Consider the following 20,629-nt stretch of genomic DNA (forward strand, 5'->3'; position numbering starts at 1 on the left):
TGGAAAAAAAAATCAATTTAAAAAAAACCCACCAAAATTCTGCTGTAAATAACTACCAGTCCATTTACTTGCAGTACATGTATGTTTTCTGACCTAAAATTAAATGATCCTTCATTTGTCTTTTGGAAGACCTACAATAGAAATAATGTTCATTTAGTTTATACAAATACCTGTATAAATATTGAAACAAAGAAATAAACAAAAAAGGCGATGGGATTTCTTCTTCAGTGCCAAACCTGTGAGGTTTTATTGATCAAAAAGTCATGTAAATATTTGGAATTTATAAGTATAATATAAGTAGATGGAATTGATTTTCTGGTTGTAATGTTGGGGTTGCTATTTTCCAATGGTGTTTAACTTACAAATTTCTATTTAGCAGGCCTTCTTTTTCAACAGATTATATAACCAGTACATGTGCACTCTGCTATAAGCATGTACATGGCAAGGACATATATATGTATATTGGTAGTGTTTGGCACACCCATCTTTCCATCATATTTCATCATTCTCATGTTGTCCTATGGGATTTTTTCCCCTATCAAATATGATTTTGTTATTTGTGTTTGAATGCTTACAAGCAATTTAAGCACTTACTACTTATACATTTATTAGGGTTTGAACCATTTATTGAAGATTTGTATGTCTATGAAACTGATCAAATAAGCATGAAATTTACACAAAATTATAGTAGCTATTTTTATAACTACCTGGTAGTTATTGGCTTTAGGTGACTTTTGCACTTGAAGGAAATTGTAGAAATATTCTATTCTTGCATGCAGAGGAAAGTTTTAATGCAAGTTATTGATATATGAAACTTGTGAATGAAATTCCTACTAAAGATGTAAATTTGTTAGGCCATCCCCAAAGATGTTTAAACCAGTAAAATTTAAATGCCATTCAACCCCCCTAGGCCTTCTAAACATGAACATTTAATATTGATAAATGGAGAACAGAAGGCCTATGGTGTGTAATAACGCCATTATACACACAATTTGCTGACTTCTGTGAATTTGTTCAGGGTGTTTTTGATGGATCATTTTAATAAATCTGTTATAACCTTATCTTAAAGTAAACAGGTGCCCACCCACAAAAATTATTTATAATTTGTACAGGTAGATTGCAAAAGTTGGTACTGTAAAACTTTATGATGCTTTGCAATTTTTAATGCTTCCTGGTATACTTGATCGAAACAGTCTCAGCACTATTTTAATTACCAGACCTTATTAAATGATAAAAAACCAAACTTTTTGGTATTTTAAAATTTGAGGGAGTAGTGGGTCTTTACTATATCTGCCATCTAATGAGTACTTAGGTTTCTCTCAACTTCTTTAATTTCTACCATAAATGCATCATGCACAATATTGTTTTGGGGTTCTTTTTGGATTGTCTGAAATTTTTCTAGCTACAAAATTTTTATTACTGGAAAATGTCAATGTTTTCTAGTGATTACAAATATTCAGTTTCTAGAAAGTGATCATTCTCATCTTGTCTGCAAATCCTAAACTTTTCAACATTTAAAGAAGTGATTGAATTTCAAGCAAAATTAGTGTGTAACCTGGGAATCTATAGGCTTTGAGGGGGTTGTAACCTCCAATTAGACATACCGTATAACGGGTATTTTCTGCGGTTGTTTATTTTTTGCGGTATTTTGCGGATAAGAAAAATCTGCAAAAATTCAAAACGCAAAATATTTTTTTAAAAAAATCACTTATTTTGACACTATTTAAAATACAAGCTATAATTTTCAAACGGGATCAGTCCGTAATTAGTGGGCTCTGCGTCGTATTTCACACCTAATTATCTCATGTTACCTGTGCGATATCAATTATAGCTGAACAGATATAAGGACTGTGTGTTTAGTCGAGTATGAAATATAAATGATCTGAGAAAAGTTCACAAGCAGTATTTAGTAGACTTGTAAAACATTTGAGAGTTAGTTCTGATTTTACCGTGAACACGATAAGAATGTCGATTTTAAAATATGTAAAGCGCGGAAGTATTCTTCCAAATCCTAACGGACAGTTATCGACAAGTTTATCCCCTAGATCGATCAAAATCCAGTAAACATATGTAATTTTTTTTTTTGCGGTCTAATGTAACCGCAGAAATTGAAAACGCAGAATATAATTTGATACTTTTTAGGGGTTAAACCGCAAAAATTTCAAGCCGCAGAAAATACCCGTTATACGGTAGTTATATTCATTAGGAGGCCTCTACCACAAGTGATAAATCCGAGTCCCTGGGTCAGGGGTTTTGGTGTAAGGATGCTGCTTCCATATCGGCAATGTACCATGCAGTAAGAATAAATTAAGATTTGGTTCCTTTCAAAATTGTTTGTTCATTAAACACTTATTGGAGTTAACCCACTTCTTTTATTTTGAGCTGCCTTTTTCACAACTTATTTTGCTGGAATATTTTGTTGCATATTAAATATAAATATACTGGTTGTAAATTGTAAATGTAAATTTATTTTATCCACTGTGTCATGCTCAATTCGCTATTGAAGCCCTTGAGGAGTTTGTGAGTTTTATATGTCATTGTACATCTTTAGGTAAGGATTCAAGAACAACTTTGTCTGGTATTACTGAAACTCTTTGATTCAATGCAACCCTTTCTCTTCTTCATCTTAAAAAAAAAAGCCTTAATTCTATTAAAGCAATTGTGTATTAGCTACTGTTATATTTAAAGTCTGTTTAAAAGTGGCTTCCCAAACATTTACTGGTTTAAAATATGTAATAGTTTTAGATTAATGTATAGTTCCCAAATGTATGTATGAAGACATTTACTATACATAAGACTTGTTAAAACCAAACTGGACAGCAATAAAAAAGATCAAATGTTTTGATAAGAAACCAATGGCTATTTTGTCAATATAAGATATGAGACCTGAAGCAGTGGATGTTTTGTGATCCACCCTGTATTATTTAGGTAGTGGGTGTATACCCTTCTCTTAAAGTATAATCACAGGTTCATATATTGGAATTTCTCTTAGTTTTGTGGAGTGCATGAATTTCTAGGGTTGCATAGAACAAAACTGAGGAAAATTTCCTGTCAACTTTTTCTGCCTGAGTTTTTCTTTACAGAGGAGTTATGTATTTATTAAAGGTATGATGACACGTGTGTCTATCGAACACGTGTTTTTGTTTATTTATATTTATACCGGAAACCAAATTTGATTGGTTTCTATAATAAGTATTTCACCTGTTATACAGGTATTTAAATTAGAGAAGCGCGACTTCTCGTGTTAAGTGAATAAAGAATTTAGCGCCATTCGAAGGCTCTCTCTTCGTGCAGTTAGACGTGTTTTGGTTAGCTTCCTCATGGCAGATAAAAGCGACGAAGAGATGCTCGAAGAAGTTATCCTAACCCCAGGAGAAACTACAAACAATTCTTTCGCTTTGACTGACGCCGTGAAACTGCTGACATCAACAATAAATTCTCAATTTCAACAGTTAGCTGAAAAATTACAGGAAGACAGCACAAACTCTGCACAGTTGCTCAAGAAAAAGCTGAAAGATAACATCGCCGGAAAGCTCAAGTTCGAAGGTAACAGAGTGCAATACATATTCAACGAAGAGTGTATTGAAGAACTTGATAAGTTAAAAGATTTGTCTTCCAACGATAAAGATACTGTTAAACGTTTGAGAGAGAAAATTAACACAAGACAAAAGCATATAAGAATTGCAGATGGGTCACCAGCTGGGTGGAAAACGGTACAGGAGTACCAACTCAACGATGTGGCTGAAAACTCGGACGACGAGAAACGAATCCGCAGTGCAGAAAACAGGGCGCTCAAACAGACGAAACAGGGAAAGAAGTCCCGGTTCTCTCCTTATCTCAAACCTGCACAAACAGCTGCGGCTGGCTCTCCTGCTCAGCTGCCTTCTTATGGTCTGCAACAGCAGAACAACGTCCTACAGACAGCAAACCCATTCCTTCAGCCCTTTCGTGCAGCTAGCAGGCGCACACCGCAACCAAGTGACGTCTGCTACAAATGTTTCCAAACGGGACACTGGAAATCAAGATGCCCCTCTCAGTTCGGCAGCACTGCGCCCTCCTCCTCAAAATGAAGTTGATGATAAGTATTTACTCAGTTTTGACATGTTTGATCAATGTAATGATAATGATATCTTAATGAAAGAACATATTCAATTTTTTGATGAAATGAATTTTAGTGGTTCAGAAACCAATCAAGGAATAAAGAAAAGCTTGTCAAAGAATTTTAATTTCTGGAAAAGAATAGGTACTTATGATCAAATCTTGCGTATTATTGAGCACGGGTATCATATCAATTTTGAACAAAATCCCCCCAAGATATTTCTAAAGAATAACAAGTCCGCTGAATCTAATTCTGATTTTGTTTCAGATAGCATTGGTGAATTGCTGGAATCAGGTTGCGTTGTACAGGTTCCGTTCAAGCCTTTTGTTGTCAGTCCTTTGAGTGTAGCTGAGAACAGGGAAAAGAAGCGTCTAATTTTAGATCTAAGTGTTTTAAACAACTATATAAAGAAAGAAAAGATTAAATTTGAAGATTACAAAACGGCTTTACAATATTTCAATAAAAATTGTTTTTTAGTTAAGTTCGATTTGAAATCCGGATATCATCACATTGATATTAGCAAAGAATGCCAAACATTTTTAGGTTTTCAATGGAAAGAAAAATATTATTGTTTTACGGTACTACCTTTTGGTCTATCGAGCGCACCATTTGTATTTACTAAGTGTCTTAGATCTATGGTTAGATACTGGAGAGCATGTAACATCAGAATTGTTCTGTATTTAGACGATGGTTTAGTTATGGCTCAGACGTTTGAGGAATGTCAAAGTATTTCAGATTTCATACAAAAATCCCTGGAACAGGCCGGTTTATTTATTAACCATAAGAAATCTGTTTTCAGTCCAGTGCAAGAAATTGAATGGCTTGGCATAATTTGGAATTCTATAGAATTTAATATTTCCATTCCAGAAAGAAGAATAAAAGATGTGGAAGAGACATTATCTAGATTTATCGATATGTTACCTCATGTTTCAGCAAGATGTCTGGCAAAGGTTGCAGGAAAGATCATGTCTTTACATTCTGTTTTAGGAAACATATGCAGATTAATGACCAGATTTTCTTACATGGAGATTGTTTTAAGGAAATCTTGGGATTCAAGACTTAATCTCAAATTTCAGGAAAAGACAATTAGAGAATTGCGATTTTGGTTACAAAACGTACGTAATTATAACATTAGAAAGCTTGCAGATACTGGTCCAGAATGTATTATTGTTTATTCAGATGCTAGTAACGTTGCAGCGGCGGCCTGCATGGTTGGGGTAGACGAATCGAAATTTCACCTGATGTGGAACGAACAAGAAGCGCAAAAGAGTTCCACCTGGCGGGAAATGAGAGCAATTGAACAGGCTTTGTTTTCATTTAAAAATAATTTAAGCTGCAAGTCTGTCAAATGGTTTACAGATAATCAAAATTGTGTCAAAATATTCGAATCAGGTAGCATGAAATTAGAACTTCAAAAATTGGCATTAAGCATTTTTGAATTCTGCAAACGACATAACATCTCAGTCAATATTCAATGGATTCCAAGGGAAGATAATGAAAAGGCTGATTATCTTAGTAAATTGATAGACTATGATGATTGGGGTGTGTCTGTAGATTTTTTTCAGTTTATTGATTCAAAATGGGGTCCACATACCGTCGACAGATTTGCAAATGCAAATAATAAAAAGTTACAAAGATTTAATTCTGTTTTTTGGAATCCTGGCACAGAGGCTGTGAATTGTTTCACACAAGATTGGAGAATGAAAATAATTGGCTTGTGCCACCAGTTTCTTTAGTTATTAAAACTATTAAATATGTAATTAATTGCAATGCTAAAGGGACTTTGATTGTCCCAAAATGGGTTTCAGCGCCTTATTGGCCCTATGTGTTCAAAGATAACTTGAAAACGTTTGTTTACGTATCAGATGTACTCGAGTTTGAAGACAGTACAAAGATTTTTATTCAAGGAATGAATAAAAATTCCATATTTGGTTCTGAAAGATTTTATTCATCAGTATTAGCTATTCGGCTGGACGCTACAAAAATGTGACTGATTTGATTGTTTTATATTTCAGAGGTGTGTACTGCAGTGAAAGGTCCTGGTACACTAGATATATTATTGATAAGGTCCTGGTACGGAGGTACTGCAGACGATCGAATTTTTTAAAAACTGCTATTTAATGTTACGGTCCTGGTACTATGGTACTGCAGACGACAATAGTGTTTATATACTTTATACATGTGTATGTTAGATTCCTTGTGACGGCGTATTTATGGAATGGACCTGATACGATGGTACTCCAGACGATATTAAAATAAAATTATTGGTTAAAATTGATAAAGGTCCTGGTACGAAAGTATTGCAGATGATTTGGTAAAATTAAATATATTAATTAACGATTTGTTTTATTTTACAGAAAGTAAGAATCGTCTGATAAGATGTTCCTGGTATATATAATGATTTTGCATACTTAGACTTGATGTTTTTAGATATACATATTCATGTATATGTATTCATTTTATACGATTTGCAGATATATTTTCGGTGGGGAGGTGGAGTAATCTATTTTCCAGAATACAAGACCCAAAGCTCCAAGAGTTGGCCGAACTCCTACCATCGTATTGTCTTAAAGCAAGGGCCGAAAATACAACCAAAAAATACAGGTACACATTTAACAGATTTTCTAAGTGGTGCAAGACTTTTGAACCTCATGTCAAAAATCTACCAACAACAGATGTGAATGTATCTCTCTATCTGATTTACATTGCGAAAACTTTTAAATCTGCTCCCAAAATAGAAGAGGCTGTTCATGCTATAGCTTGGGCACATAAACTGGCAGGTTTTTCAAACCCATGTGACTCAACTTTGGTGAAGTTCACAAAGGAAGGTTGTTTACGTGATACCAGTCAACCCGTTACAAAAAAGGACCCTATAACACCAGAAATTCTGTCTTCGATCGTGTCTTTATTGGGAGGAAAGCAAGCATCGCTTTTCGATTTACGTACTTGTTCCATTTTTTTGTTGGGTTATGCAGGGTTTCTGCGTTTTTCTGAAATTGTCAATATTCAAAGATCTCATGTAACTTTTCATGAATCACATTTGAAATTATTTGTTCCCAAAAGCAAAACTGATGTTCAAAACAAGGGTAGTTGTGTATATATTTCACGCACAAGTTCTCAAAACTGTCCTGTGAACCTACTAGAGAGGTATTTGAATTTGTCTGGTATAGAAGAAAATTCAGATGAATATATTTTCAGACAACTGTCTTATAGCAAGAAATTCAATATTTATAGACTCAAGAAATGTAAGGCACCACTGTCATATACCAGAGTTAGAGAAATTGTTTTGTCTACATTAAATACTTTGGGTTTAGACTCAAAAAAGTTTGGTGTGCATAGTCTGCGGTCGGGTGGGGCCACGGCTGCCGCAACTTCAGGAGTGAGTGATAGACTCTTTAAAAAGCACGGGCGGTGGAAAAGTGATAATGCTAAAGACGGCTACGTTCACGAAAATTTAAAAAGTAAACTTTCTGTTTCCAAAAATCTTGGTATATAACTCTTTCTTTATTTGTCGAAACTGCACTCTTGAGAGCGCTTCTGTACCTACACACTGTGTTTATTTATTTTATAAATTATTTATGTTCGGTTGAGTGTAACGAATTAGAACATAAATGTATTTATTAAAGGTATGATGACACGTGTGTCTATCGAACACGTGTTTTTGTTTATTTATATTTATACCGGAAACCAAATTTGATTGGTTTCTATAATAAGTATTTCACCTGTTATACAGGTATTTAAATTAGAGAAGCGCGACTTCTCGTGTTAAGTGAATAAAGAATTTAGCGCCATTCGAAGGCTCTCTTTTCGTGCAGTTAGACGTGGCCCCCACCCACCCACCCTACTTGTTTTCGTGTATCATTTTATTGTAATTAACAATTTTTCTCATTATTGTAGAGAACTGAGGAGAACTGAAGATATTTGTCTATAACTTTATTCGAATAAACTGCACTCTTGAGAGCGCTTCTGTACCTACACACTGTGTTTATTTATTTTATAAATTATTTATGTTCGGTTGAGTGTAACGAATTAGAACATAATAATTATTGATGTGTGCCAATGCTTGGTTTAGATTAAGTGTTTGAACCTATGGGGAATCTTTTTCACTGTAATTTACTTTCATTGAGTTTGTGACTTTTTCATTAATTTTGATTCAGTGATTTATACACGGATAGAAACAATTTGCTATTCAAGATTTTTTCTACCTCATTGGTAATTAAACAGAAGGATTAATACAAAAACAATATTGCTTTTGAAGATCTTGAGGTGAATGAATTATTCAAATTTTTACTACAAGAGATATAATTTAGGAGCTTTGAATTTTTATGTCATATTTAAGGGCATTCATTGACAGTTGTGAGATGTATGGGCTCATCATTTTGTTGTGTATTGTTGCATACATCAAATTACTGTGAAATTGTTTAGTGAGGTAACTTTGTAGAACAAAAGGTCTAAATTCAATATCAGAAACTAACGTATCTGTGAAGGACAAACTGCAGTTGTGAAGTGTCCTGATTTGATTACAAAGACGTGGTCTACGGAATTATTGCTACGTGTTTAAGTTGTTTTGTTTTATAAACATGATGAATGGGATCCTTCCTGATTTTCCCAATATGGATTAAAAACAAACTAGCATCTTGAGACTTGGATTGATTTGTGCTGCAGAAAAATATAACTGGCAACTGTTGGTCCCTCGAGGTGTTCATGTATGTGTTAGTCAAATGATAGATGGAGTTAAATAATGCGCCTATTCATCGACATGTTAAAATGCTAGTGTCTCCTCGATACTATGGATGCTGCATGTGCCGGGCTCGCAGATATCCACAGAAACTCTACATATTCCCATCAGGGATTGGATTTAACTCATCTCAGAGTAAGTTGTAGAACTATATTGTATGTTTTTTAGGGATTCTTGATATTGGACTTAAATTTGCTTCTCTGAATAACTGATGCATATAAAATAGATGACTGACTGGTTGTCGGACGGATGCTCTCTCCTGGTGATGGATTTGTCAGTTGAATGATTGTACTCTTGTGATAGTTTTTATTGTTTTGATTGGTCTCGGGCAAGAGTTCAGTTTTATTCAGGATGAAGGGATTGTGTACTGAATTAAAGGATACTAGTACATAAATTGAAGAGATGAATGAACTCATTACAATGATACAGCATAAATTTACTTTACTTGTTTTTCATTAATATAAATTCATTAACAGTTTTTATTTCATTCATTCAGTAGCTATTGCAAGATAAATAGCATTAAAGGAGAGGGCCTAAAGTCGGTGAATTCTCAAAAACAAAATTATAGATAATGTTAATTTGATGTTAGACTTGATGTACTGGTATGATATATTGTGCAATATAAAAGATGAGACCATTCAGGTTAAAACCAAAATGTCTTCGTAACGTTTCCATAGAAGTTTCTCTCAATGCGGTAAAATCACCGATCAATGTTTATATCCTGGCACAAGGACCAGATAATTCACGAGACTTGTGCAGCGCTGCATAGAAGCAGAGAGAATGCTGCACATCGGTTCACATTGGTCTAGACAAATCTATTGAATCACTCCTGGGAAAATCAGCTTTCCTTTAACTCTAGGGACTGGATGGAACTGTTTAATGGCACTGAACTGTTATTAGCTGGTCTTAACAAAATGCAATAAGAGTCTTTGGGAATTTCAGCTTGGAAGGTTGGCAAGCCATTTTATTCTTGGCCAAAACGTTATAATTTACAAAAAGCCATAGTGGCAATGGATCAGACATATAATTCCTTTTTTGTTCAAAACACAATTTAAATTATTTCCTTATGGAAACTAGAGCAATCTGCATATTTTATCTGTTGCTTTGGGATATTTGGTCTTAATTGATTTTACCAGTAATAAAATTTGTTGCATGCTTGCTGAGTTTGTATAATACATGTCTCTTCCTTGTAAGTTGTATAGCATCCTTAGTGGTTGTTTTTTGATCAAATATGGAATGTATAATGAAATGATATGCTTGAAAAAGTTAGATATGATAAATATTATTTTAATACAGCTGAACACATCCTAAGGTCAGCTATATCTACAAATTTGAATAAACTATCATTGTATTAAATATTTTAGCCATTTCAATATGATAAGAGAATGATTTATTTACAACAAGTGAAACACATGTATATGCTATTCTCTCTCTATTGACACAAAGTACTAACTCTCCATGACATGAGCCTTTTTACTATGGACTTCCCTTTTCTTCAGTTTTATAAAAGAGAACAACTTAGCCAAACTATCAGCCAAGGTCCCTGTAAACAGTACATGCTGTTTGCCTGCATTGAATTGATCTTTCATGTTGGGAAAATTTAGCTCCTCTGATAAATGGTGTAAAAGTCAACCTATTATTTACAGATGATAAAGAGAACATTTCCATTGTGGAATACAAGACCTTACAGAAGCAACTGGATGAGAGAAATTCAGAGAGAGATGAGCTCCTATTTACCATCAGAGTAAGCTAGTTTTTTCACACATTACAGGGATCTAATTGGGGTTTAATTAAAAAAAAAATCATTAATGCCAGTTCGCAGGGTTTTGCAAAATTAGGTCACTATTCAGCTTACACATGATTCTTCATAACTGATTCATGACCATGTACTAAAAACTGATACTTACTCAATTTTTTGTATCAAATGCTTATCAATTTCATAAAAAATGCTTTAATGAATTCTAACCCCAAAATAAAATGACGTATTATGGCTCTATGAAATACAATTATTATCCATATAATTGTTTAGAGTTTGTGAAATTTGATTACAGAATCTGTCAGAGAAGAACAAAAAATACAAACAGAAATTGGAAAAAGAGGAGATGACAAAGAGACAGCAGATGAGGATTCTGTGTAAGACACAGGAGATAAACCTGATGGAGAAGGACAAGCTTATCGGGAACCTCCAGAGTCTGGTAGAGGAGCAGGAGGGACGGCTGGTGGAGGCAGAGACCGCCACAAACAGTAAGTAATGCTAGCAGTCCACTCACAGTCTGAAACACTAGCACTCCACTGATGGAGGCAGAGACCGCCACAAACGGTAGGTAATGCTGACAGTCATCTCGCAGTATGGAACCCTAGCACTCCACTGATAGTGGCAGAGACCGCCAGGAACAGTAAGTAATGGTAGCAGTCCACTTATGATGTGGAGCTGAGCACTCTACTCACGGTAAGTACCAGTAATTACTCACAATAAGGAAGGCTAAGGCTACACTCATGGTAAGGAAGGGTAGCACTCCATTTATGGTGGGGAAGTGGAAAGGAACATTAGCAGTCAAGTCATGGAAAGAAACGCTAGATTTTGCAGCCACAGTAACTGACACTTGCTAGCACTCCATTCAAGGAACTCGGCTAGCACTCCATTCAAGGAACTCAGCTAGCACTCCACAAAAAACTCGGCTAGCACTCCATTCAAGGAACTCAGCTAGCACTCCACTCATGTTAAGGAACTCGGCTAACACTTCACTCGTGGTAAGGAACTCGGCTAACACTCCATTCATGGTAAGAATCTCAGCTAGCACTCGACTAACGGTAAAAAATGCTAGAACCCCTCTCATGGTTAGGAGCTAAGCTAATGCTCCAGTCATGATAAAAAGTGCTAGCACTCTATACAGGTTAAAGAATGCTAACAGTTTACTCATGGTAAAGAATGCTAGCATTCTACCTATGGTTAAGTCAATGCAAGATATTCATTCACAATGAATAAAGCTAGCAATTTGTGTATTGTGCTTGAATCAGTAATGCTATCAAGGATACATGTGTACAAGATGCAGGATATTAATTTAAATCTGAATTTATTCAGGTAATGGCAGTCAAAAGCTCCAAGGAAATGCTAACAGTGCTGCATACAATAAGATGGTAGAGGACATAAAGCGCCTTCATGAGGAGAAAGTCAGCCTTACAAAGCAGCTGGAGTTAGTCCAGTCAGAGATGGAGAATCATTCATGCATGAATGGAGTCAGTGACGACTCCAATCAAGAAATCATCACAAGACTAGAAAAAGAAAAGAAGGAATTACAAGAGGAACTCAACAAATACAACAAAAACAGTGTGGTAAATAAATTTCCTAAAAAGGATATCATTTAACAGTTAAATTCTTTAAAATGCCATTTACCGGTATATTATGTCCTATCAAATATACTCAACATAAATAGGTATTCAATACTATTGATACTACAGTGTAAATAAAAATTGGATTAGCAAATATGATTTTATGAATCAAGAAAAATTGTCTGTATACTGTAATTCTCATTGCTAGACATATGATCAAGTTGGAATGTACAACTCTCTGGTGCTATATATACTTTGTTCTGTTCCCTGCTCATTTATTCTCTGGTTGCTCTGAGTATTCATTACTTTTGTTACAGCGTTATATAACTTTGTTCTTTCCTGTCCTCTAGTTCCTCTTTTTTGAATGCTCTATGCCTCTGTTTTACAGCAGCCCTCAGACACAGGTCCCTGCCACACAGACACAGAGAAACAGGTGGAGAAGCTGCTGTCCCACAACAAGGAACTAGACGAGGAAGTACAGGAGCTGCGGCAGTCACAGGCCCGCTCCACTTCCTTGTTCGAGGAGGGCGTAAAAAAACAAAAGGTATGCCACCATAGTAGTTTTGCTTCATAGAATCATTAAATAGTACAAATCCAAGAATATTAAAGGATTCTTAAGGAAACATATAAGCACAAAGGAATATGATTAATGAAAAATCTTTTTTTGAAGTATTGTAGATACGTTGTATACATGTAAAAAATGCTGGATAGCAAAATTTAAAGTAATTCATAGTCTCTTGTGTTTAAGCTTTATAACTGTATCTAGTATAACTGTAACATGGTTGTCAGGTTTTCCACTGTATTTGTTAAAATATTAGTATTCCATTCTTAAAAAATGTCAGGACCTAGAAGAAGAACTGAAGATATACAGAGAAAAGCTGACAAAGCTTCAGGAAAGCCTACAGAAGAAAACGGAGGAACAGAAGGAGGGCGAACTAAAACACCGAGATCAAGTCAGCAAACTACAGGAGGAGCACCGTGTGACCTCACGGAGAATGAGGGACCTGATGGTGGAGGTGACGCACCTACAGGCCAGGGAACCCGAGGTGATGATCCTAAACAATAGATGATCCTCATTCTTACATACTGTTATTACATTTAAACATGCTGTGAGCAAATTTTAAAAGTGTTATAGGGATAAACAATTTTGATTTGTTATAAACATTATTTGTTACATCCGATATGTAACAACAAAATGTTTTGAAAGAGTTTTTTTTTTTTTAAACAATTTTCAACAAATTTTTTGCTATAAATATTCAATCCCCTTAAAATTACTACAGGTTGTCACCAAAATCAAGGTACAGGAAGTGCAGGTGGAGTCGCAGGAGACACTGGACAGCCTGAGGGTGTGTGAGAGGGAGAGGGAGGAGTACCGCGCCCAGCTGGAGGACAGTCAGTCCCAGCATTACCAGCTCTCAGCCCTTCTGGAGCAGGAACAAGGGCTCAATGAGCAGCTCTCAGACCAGGTCAGCAACAGGGATATAGGAAGACTTATTGGGTTTACAGAAATATTAATGTCAAAATTGCCAAACTTAAAAAAAAAAATACTGTAGCTTTTAAACAAAATTATTAGGAACTGACCTCCATTTTAAGAGGGCTCAATGGTCGTGGCAATTTTTATGCTATATTTACCTCATTATGAAGAAGAGCTCTGTAAAAAAGATATAGGAAATGCTCAAATTTTTAAGTTAAAATATTTGGATTTTTTCTTTGTTATATATGTCAGTTTATGGCCAAAATTATCATGTATCAAAATTTAAAGCAGATCTGATGGTTAATTTGTTGCCTACCTAGCCTTCTTAAAAGCTATGTATCTACCAAGACAAATAATTATGGTTGATTTCGTAATACATTTAGATTACTTTGAAATATGTATGAATAATTATAACTTTTAAAGTATAATTGGTAAAAATAATTGCTTGGTTTTTGTTGCAAGTAAGTTTATTTGAATCTTATTTTGATTATGGCATACAGTTAAATTGTCTTAGCATTTAAAGTTGATGATCATCTGAGTCTATTCAAACATGGCATATCTTACAAAGTGCACTGATATATATGGACAACACCTGTGCCTTGGTATAGTCTTGACACATACATACCTATCAATTTGTCAAAGTACTTAAGATATTTGGGCAAGAACAACCAATTTGATATGAAAATGTTTAAAAATATAAAATTTTAAGAAAATCTAGGCAGATAAAATTCCATAGGACTATATGACATAATTTTTTACCATGTATTAACATGTGCTTTGACTGTAACAGTTTGTAATGAAACTGATTTGACATGAAATACTGATACATACAAATGTATTTGCTTAAAGTGTGAATTATTGACTGTTATTCCACTTAACTGTCAATAATTTGATTTAGAATTTCACAGTTTGTGATTGTAGTAAGCAGTACCTTGATTAAAGTTTGACTTTAATAACTTTATTTTGCCATGTCATAGAGATAATTTAACAAAAGCTTGTAGTACCAGTAAAAAAACTAAGATATAACAAGAAATAAAAGTTATTTTGTCCAATCCTTTAGCAAATTACCGGTAAGTCAAAATAACATTTTCAGTAGTCAGACTCAGGCAGTAGATGCAGTTTAATTACAGATATAAATTCTAACCATTGACACTCTATTGTAGGCTAAATCCTAGATTCTCTATAATGTGGTTCTTTCTTGTGTCTAATGAATATCAAAATAGATCACAACAATTTCTGAATTTGTTATATATATATAAACAGGGTTTGTAAGTTTTGTTCTCACAGGATTTTTTTTTATTAGGCAAAATCAATACTGCTTTAATTTTGCATAATTTTGTGTAAAACATGATTTCTATATTATTTTAATGTTGCTTGTTTTAGGTCAACAAACAGAAAGAAAGGCTGATAAGCTTGGCACAGGAAACTGCAGAAAAACTGGAAGAAGCTGAGAGAGCGAAAGAGGCAGCCATTCAGAACACAAAAAAGCAAATGGAGAGAAACCTCAAGCATCTGGAGGTAGGAAAGACACTGTTTATAGAACACAATCATCAGAGTTGTATTGATTCGTGTGAAATGAATGTTTATGTGACAGTTAGCAATTTGTTGGATCCCTGGGGTGTGTTGAGAATTTTTCACAGATTTTATTTTGCTGGAATTTTGTGATTGTGTTTTTGACACTTTATTTTTCTCACGTTACTGCAGTTGGCTAACTTTTGTAATGGTATATCCTCCTTTTGGATGAAAAATGCTCAGCAATGGCAGGTTTGGGAATGTATTTCTTTGTAAAATTCCCTTTCAAAATAATATGCAGTCAATTCAACTTAAATATCCATCACTCATCGAAACATGAGACTAAATCGCATGTGTATATTCAATATTGCATCACACATTGCACTGACCGTCACAACCTATGGTGTGAGATCTGAATCCAGCACAGATAATTTAGTAACACATGTAAGTCATGGAAGTAAACTCGAGCATTTTTAATACCATCATCTATGATTTAAAGGCAAGATTAAAAATTAAGATGATTTTGTACAAGTTTTATTTTACAGTGTAAATTTGATTTTAAAAAACTAATGTATATGTTGATCATACTGTCAAATTACCAGGAGAGTTTCATAGGTACTCAATATTTATGTTGACTTGAAATTTCATGTAACATGTACACTTAATCTTTGTAAAATTTTGTTGAAATTTTATTAAAATGGAGAAATGAATTGAATAATGATTATTTAACTTTGAAAATATCCAAGTTTTATACTTTTGCTTGTACAGGTTTTATCAATGTCTGACTTGAAACTTTTTTTTAGGCTCGATATAAACAACTATGTGAGCAAGCTTCCTTAGTCCTACCAGCCTATCAGGAGCTGTTTAAGTCCTACACACAGCTGCAGGCTCAATGTAGGCAGTTCCCACAGGCCTTACAGACAGCCATTACTGGTATCAATAACCAGGTACATGCCTTAACTTATATTCAAAAGATAGCAATGACCAGAGTCTAGATACATGTGGCCCAAAATATGCTTCTGAGAACATATATTCAACTATAAAAATACAGGTTGTGTCTTGTCAGCCTCGACATTATGAAGATTTTAGATACCATATATTGACTGAATATTTCATTATATTATTATGAGATGTATTTCGAAAGGACTTTGAATTTTCATGCTTGATTTATGTAGTTTGTTTAGACTAGTCATCAACCACAATGCCTTTGGTTTACTTAGATATGTCAGGCCATCAGGAATATAGGTGACTATAATAAGGATCTGGTGAGGCGTTACCACAAAGAAATGCAGCTTAGAAAGAAATACCACAATGAACTGGTTGAACTGAAAGGTATCTTAAACACTAATTGCATAATAATGATTATTTATTGGGAAAAAGCAATATATTCAAATGAATGATATTTATTCACCAAATAACAGCAGTATTGTTAGATCAGTAGGAATAAATTGCACACTGTACATGTTTTATAAAATTCATTCTTATTAATGCTCCTCACATCTTTTTAAACTTTAAATCAAAAATTTTGTCAAACAGGTGCTTTTAAATTATTTCAATCATGACTGCCATATGCTTTGTTGATGCAATTAGAAACATATGACTTGATATGAATTTGTTTTCTCTTTTTCAAAACCTTGAATGATTGTTTTTTTCAAGGCTCTCTTTAAAGACAAATATTAGCATGATTGAGATTTCAACATTTATTTCATAGATGCATGTTTTCTTCTTATCAGGCAACATCAGAGTATTTTGTCGAGTTCGGCCCAAGATTAAAGAGGATGGCGGTGGCGTGATGGGGAATATCGTGGTGGATTACGACAGAGACGATAATGGTCTGATCTACGTGAACAACAAGGGGAGATCACAGACGTTTGAAATGGACCTGGTGTTCACACCAGAAAGCACACAGCAACAGGTGAGAGTCCGAGTCGTATTTGTGGAGAAGGATATGATGTAAATGTCTATAAGATACAATACACATTTTTTACAATCATTTCATACTTGTACACCACACACAGAAACATTGAATACTAATGCTGTATCTGTGGATATTTCTGTGTTGTTAATGACATCAAGACTTTGTCAAAACAATCTTTGGAAGGTATCAGAACATGTTTGATTTCCTGGAAATACATTTTTCTTATGTTTTTCTTAGAATGGATATGTAGGTTATTCTGTTTATGTGTGAGTACTTTCTTCTCCTGTAATTAGTTTTTATCCACTTGGATCCAAGTTTGCAGCATATTGTAACATATAGAATATGGTTTCAAACCTTTAATACTGCAACAGTGCAATTAAACATGCGTGATGTTTTGAGTTTTGATGTTAGAGACTGATAACTTTTATAGTTCAGGTGTTTTGATGGATAACTTTTATAGTTCAGGTGTTTTGATGGATAACTTTTATATTTCAGGTGTTTGATGAGGTCCAGTCCCTGGTGACGTCCTGCGTGGATGGCTTCAATGTCTGTATTTTTGCGTATGGACAGACTGGCTCAGGAAAGACGTTCACGATGGAGGTAAGAAACAAATGGCATCTTACACATTTAGCTATTGACTATTTTCAGACTTTAAGTGGATGGTTAACAATATTGTTATAATGTTTGTGCAGAATGCTATAAACACTATTCCTGTTGAATTCTATTCATTCTGTATTAATCTTGTTAGTTAAATGGTTTAAATAGTAAAATTAGTTTCAGTAGACCCTTTGTTAATTTTAGATGCGTTGAAATACAAAGGGAGTTAACCTTTACTGATTGACATGCAATCTTAAGAGATTTGTTCATCTGATTTCGATATGAATATAGGGTAACAAGGATAACCCAGGCATCAACCAGCGAGCCCTGGCCATGCTGTTTAAGGAGACAGAGGACCGAGGCCAGGACTGGACCTACACCATCACCGTCAGTGTAATGGAGATCTACAACGAAATGATCAGGTCAGCTTCTTACCAACATTTTGATTCAAGGTTTCCTTCCATCTGTGATAAAATTTGTCATCTATGTTGATGCCTATATATTCCTCAGCGCTAACTTAATTCAAGAATTTTGCTAATACGTGTACCAGGAAATAACGTCACATCTCTTCGTTTGATTTTCTTCAGGGATCTACTGAGTGGAGACCCCTCATACAAAATGGAGGTGAAGATGAAATCAGACGGAGGTTTACATGTGCCAGGCTTGTGTTCAGAAGAAGTCAAATCTGTGGAGGACGTTAACCAGGTAGGCTTTAACAGTGAACGAAGAATGGTTAGCAAAAAGTGCAGAATTATTATTTTAGCAGGAACTTCTTATATGTGGGATTATTCCTTATAGTATCAGGATTATGTTTGGGTGAAAAGCATGAATATTCAAATCAAAGAAGAAATGGGGTGACAAGTTTGTTTTCTTACTCATCAGGCCATGTTAATATACATGAAGCAATACATGCAATGAAATATTCAATTCACTTAAAATAACTTACCAAATGACATGCTATTGAATGCATGTACATTATAGATTGCTGTATCATTAGTTTTAGAGTGGGATTTACATCACTGGTGATTAGAAAAGTCTTATCACACTAAATATTTGAAATCAATTGTGTCATTTTTTTCCCTAAGATAACTCTGAAAGACTTTCATAGAACTTAGTAAAGTATTGTTGAAAAAAAAATGGTTTTAAATTTTTTTTGTTCCCACTTTGTCTAAAAATGAATGAATGGTTTGTTCTTGCTCTACTTAGGTATTTGCTCTGGGTCAGAAGAATCGAGCCACGGCTACAACCAACATGAATGAACATTCCTCACGGTCCCACGCTCTGCTGACGGTGCAGGTGCTTGGTGTCAACAAGACAACAAACGTCCGAACTATGGGTAAACTTCCTCTCTTTAAAACTAGAATTTTTAAATATTGAATACATTTAAATGTATTAGATGTATTAAACATACAATATACTGATTTTATGCCCAATGACTTGTAGGGAAACTTAACCTAGTGGACTTGGCAGGGTCTGAGCGAGTCAGTAAGTCTGGTGCAGATGGAACTCGACTCAAGGAGGCCCAGAACATCAACAAGTCGCTGTCCTGTTTAGGGGACGTAATCCATGCGCTGAGGAGTAAACAGAGCCATGTTCCCTATAGGAACTCCAAACTCACCTACCTACTGCAGGACTCGCTAGGTAAGAGAAATTAAAAATGCTAGTTAAATATACATGTATCAGAGAAAATTTAAGACCTTTTGAAAAATAATTTACTGTTTTGTTTTGTGTAGGTGGTGACAGCAAAACCTTGATGATTGTGCAGATTGCTCCAGTGGAGAAAAACCTGGGAGAATCTGTGTGCAGTTTGAATTTTGCGCAACGTGTTCGAACCGTTGAACTGGGTCAGGCAAGCAGACAAGTGGTTCAAACAGGAGATGAGGTACGCTCACAGAAACAAAGCTCACAAATATAGAATCTCTGTCCTCTTTCTCTATGAACTGCAGCTGATATAAGCCAGGGATTCTGTCACTTGCTTCAGAGAGCTTTGTTGGTATACAATGCAAAGTCATAGTAGTTGGGATGATGCATGAAGTTCTATTAAGTTATCTGAAACTCTTTTGTGATATGTCAGACCATATCATTTGCACTTTATCTTTTGCTCTGTGTATGAGATTCATTTTTACAATTTTTAAACACAAATCATCTCTAACATACAAAAACACTTTCCACAGAAATCTTTGTTCAAAATTCAACATCCTTGAGGTGATCTCTCTCACTCTTTGTCTCTCTTTTCACCTATGAAAAATTAAAAATCTCATCTGTTAGTAATCTACCTGGTACATGTATATGCGCTAACCACTTTCTTAACTAGCAGGCAAATAATTTGTATATGCATGCAATTGTTAATATGTACTAGAAGTTACTCATTTGGGTTTGGGTTAAATACCTCACTTTGCACATGTGATACTTTTACAGAATTTACGTACTAAAGGATTTAAGAACAGCCCATAATGGTGAGAATATAAGTAAAGTGTGGCATGTAGCTATTTCTTATAGTGTCCACTGTTGCTTAGTTTTGCATGCTTAATAGCTAGGTGTACGTTGGTGATGGTGCATGAAGTATTTTAGATTGTTTTTATGAACAGAAACATTCATTTTTTTTGTTTCTTTTTCCTTATTTAAGATTTTTATTTAGAGAGAAGTTCAGTAGACGCTCTTTTAGTAGATTAGTTTAGTAGATGTTCTTATACAGTACATGTACTACCATAGTTTAAGTCTTAGCTAATGCTTTTCATTTTGCATTTATAAACAGCTCATTTTTAGAATTTTTGTTTAAACAATATATGCTTATTTTTCAGTGTGTTTATTTATTCTTTAATTTTGCCTTTGTATTGGTATTTAAACTTGCTATTTTAGTATTCTAGTAAAAGTTGTATAACCAAACTGTATGTTAATTTCCTTGTATTACCAGACTGTATGTTAATTTCCTTGTATTACCAGACTGTATGTTTATTTCCT

General features: G+C 34.5%; 2 protein-coding genes across 15 annotated transcripts in view; both read left to right on the forward strand.

The window, feature by feature from the left end:
- LOC128187853 (kinesin-like protein KIFC3) overlaps positions 1–20,629 on the forward strand; it is a 36,062-nt gene that overhangs the window by 13,037 nt on the left and 2,396 nt on the right. For 11 of the 13 annotated variants that reach the window (XM_052858489.1, XM_052858490.1, XM_052858496.1 and 8 more), the window contains 16 exons: positions 10,484–10,581; positions 10,889–11,081; positions 11,920–12,170; positions 12,556–12,711; positions 13,010–13,213; positions 13,448–13,633; positions 15,025–15,159; positions 15,957–16,100; positions 16,374–16,485; positions 16,887–17,068; positions 17,567–17,671; positions 17,960–18,090; positions 18,256–18,373; positions 18,875–19,004; positions 19,112–19,309; positions 19,402–19,550. In XM_052858489.1, coding sequence (XP_052714449.1) covers positions 10,484–10,581; positions 10,889–11,081; positions 11,920–12,170; positions 12,556–12,711; positions 13,010–13,213; positions 13,448–13,633; positions 15,025–15,159; positions 15,957–16,100; positions 16,374–16,485; positions 16,887–17,068; positions 17,567–17,671; positions 17,960–18,090; positions 18,256–18,373; positions 18,875–19,004; positions 19,112–19,309; positions 19,402–19,550 — 2,492 coding nt within the window. Of the gene's footprint in view, positions 1–8,370; positions 8,973–10,483; positions 10,582–10,888; positions 11,082–11,919; positions 12,171–12,555; positions 12,712–13,009; positions 13,214–13,447; positions 13,634–15,024; positions 15,160–15,956; positions 16,101–16,373; positions 16,486–16,886; positions 17,069–17,566; positions 17,672–17,959; positions 18,091–18,255; positions 18,374–18,874; positions 19,005–19,111; positions 19,310–19,401; positions 19,551–20,086; positions 20,125–20,629 lie in introns of those variants that run through there. The other 2 variants (XM_052858500.1, XM_052858499.1) reach the window with 2 other exon arrangements.
- On the forward strand, positions 3,097–8,076 carry LOC128187855 (uncharacterized). Of its 2 annotated transcripts, XR_008244098.1 has the most exons (3): positions 3,097–4,078; positions 6,565–6,703; positions 7,997–8,076. XR_008244098.1 is itself a non-coding variant. In XM_052858501.1 (2 exons), exon 1 carries the CDS (start codon positions 3,321–3,323, stop codon positions 4,068–4,070), a length of 750 nt encoding a protein of 249 aa, XP_052714461.1. In that variant the 5' UTR covers positions 3,097–3,320; the 3' UTR covers positions 4,071–4,078; positions 6,565–8,076. The 2 variants fall into 2 exon arrangements, 1 of the variants encoding a protein (XP_052714461.1); XM_052858501.1 differs by having other exon boundaries at positions 6,565–8,076.

The sequence above is a fragment of the Crassostrea angulata genome, chromosome 6, assembly GCF_025612915.1.
Source record: "Crassostrea angulata isolate pt1a10 chromosome 6, ASM2561291v2, whole genome shotgun sequence".
NCBI lineage: Eukaryota > Metazoa > Mollusca > Bivalvia > Ostreida > Ostreidae > Magallana > Magallana angulata.

Excerpts from the sequence above, each read along its gene's own strand:
- LOC128187855 (XM_052858501.1), top strand. The coding sequence starts at position 3,321 with ATGGCAGATAAAAGCGACGAAGAGATGCTCGAAGAAGTTATCCTAACC.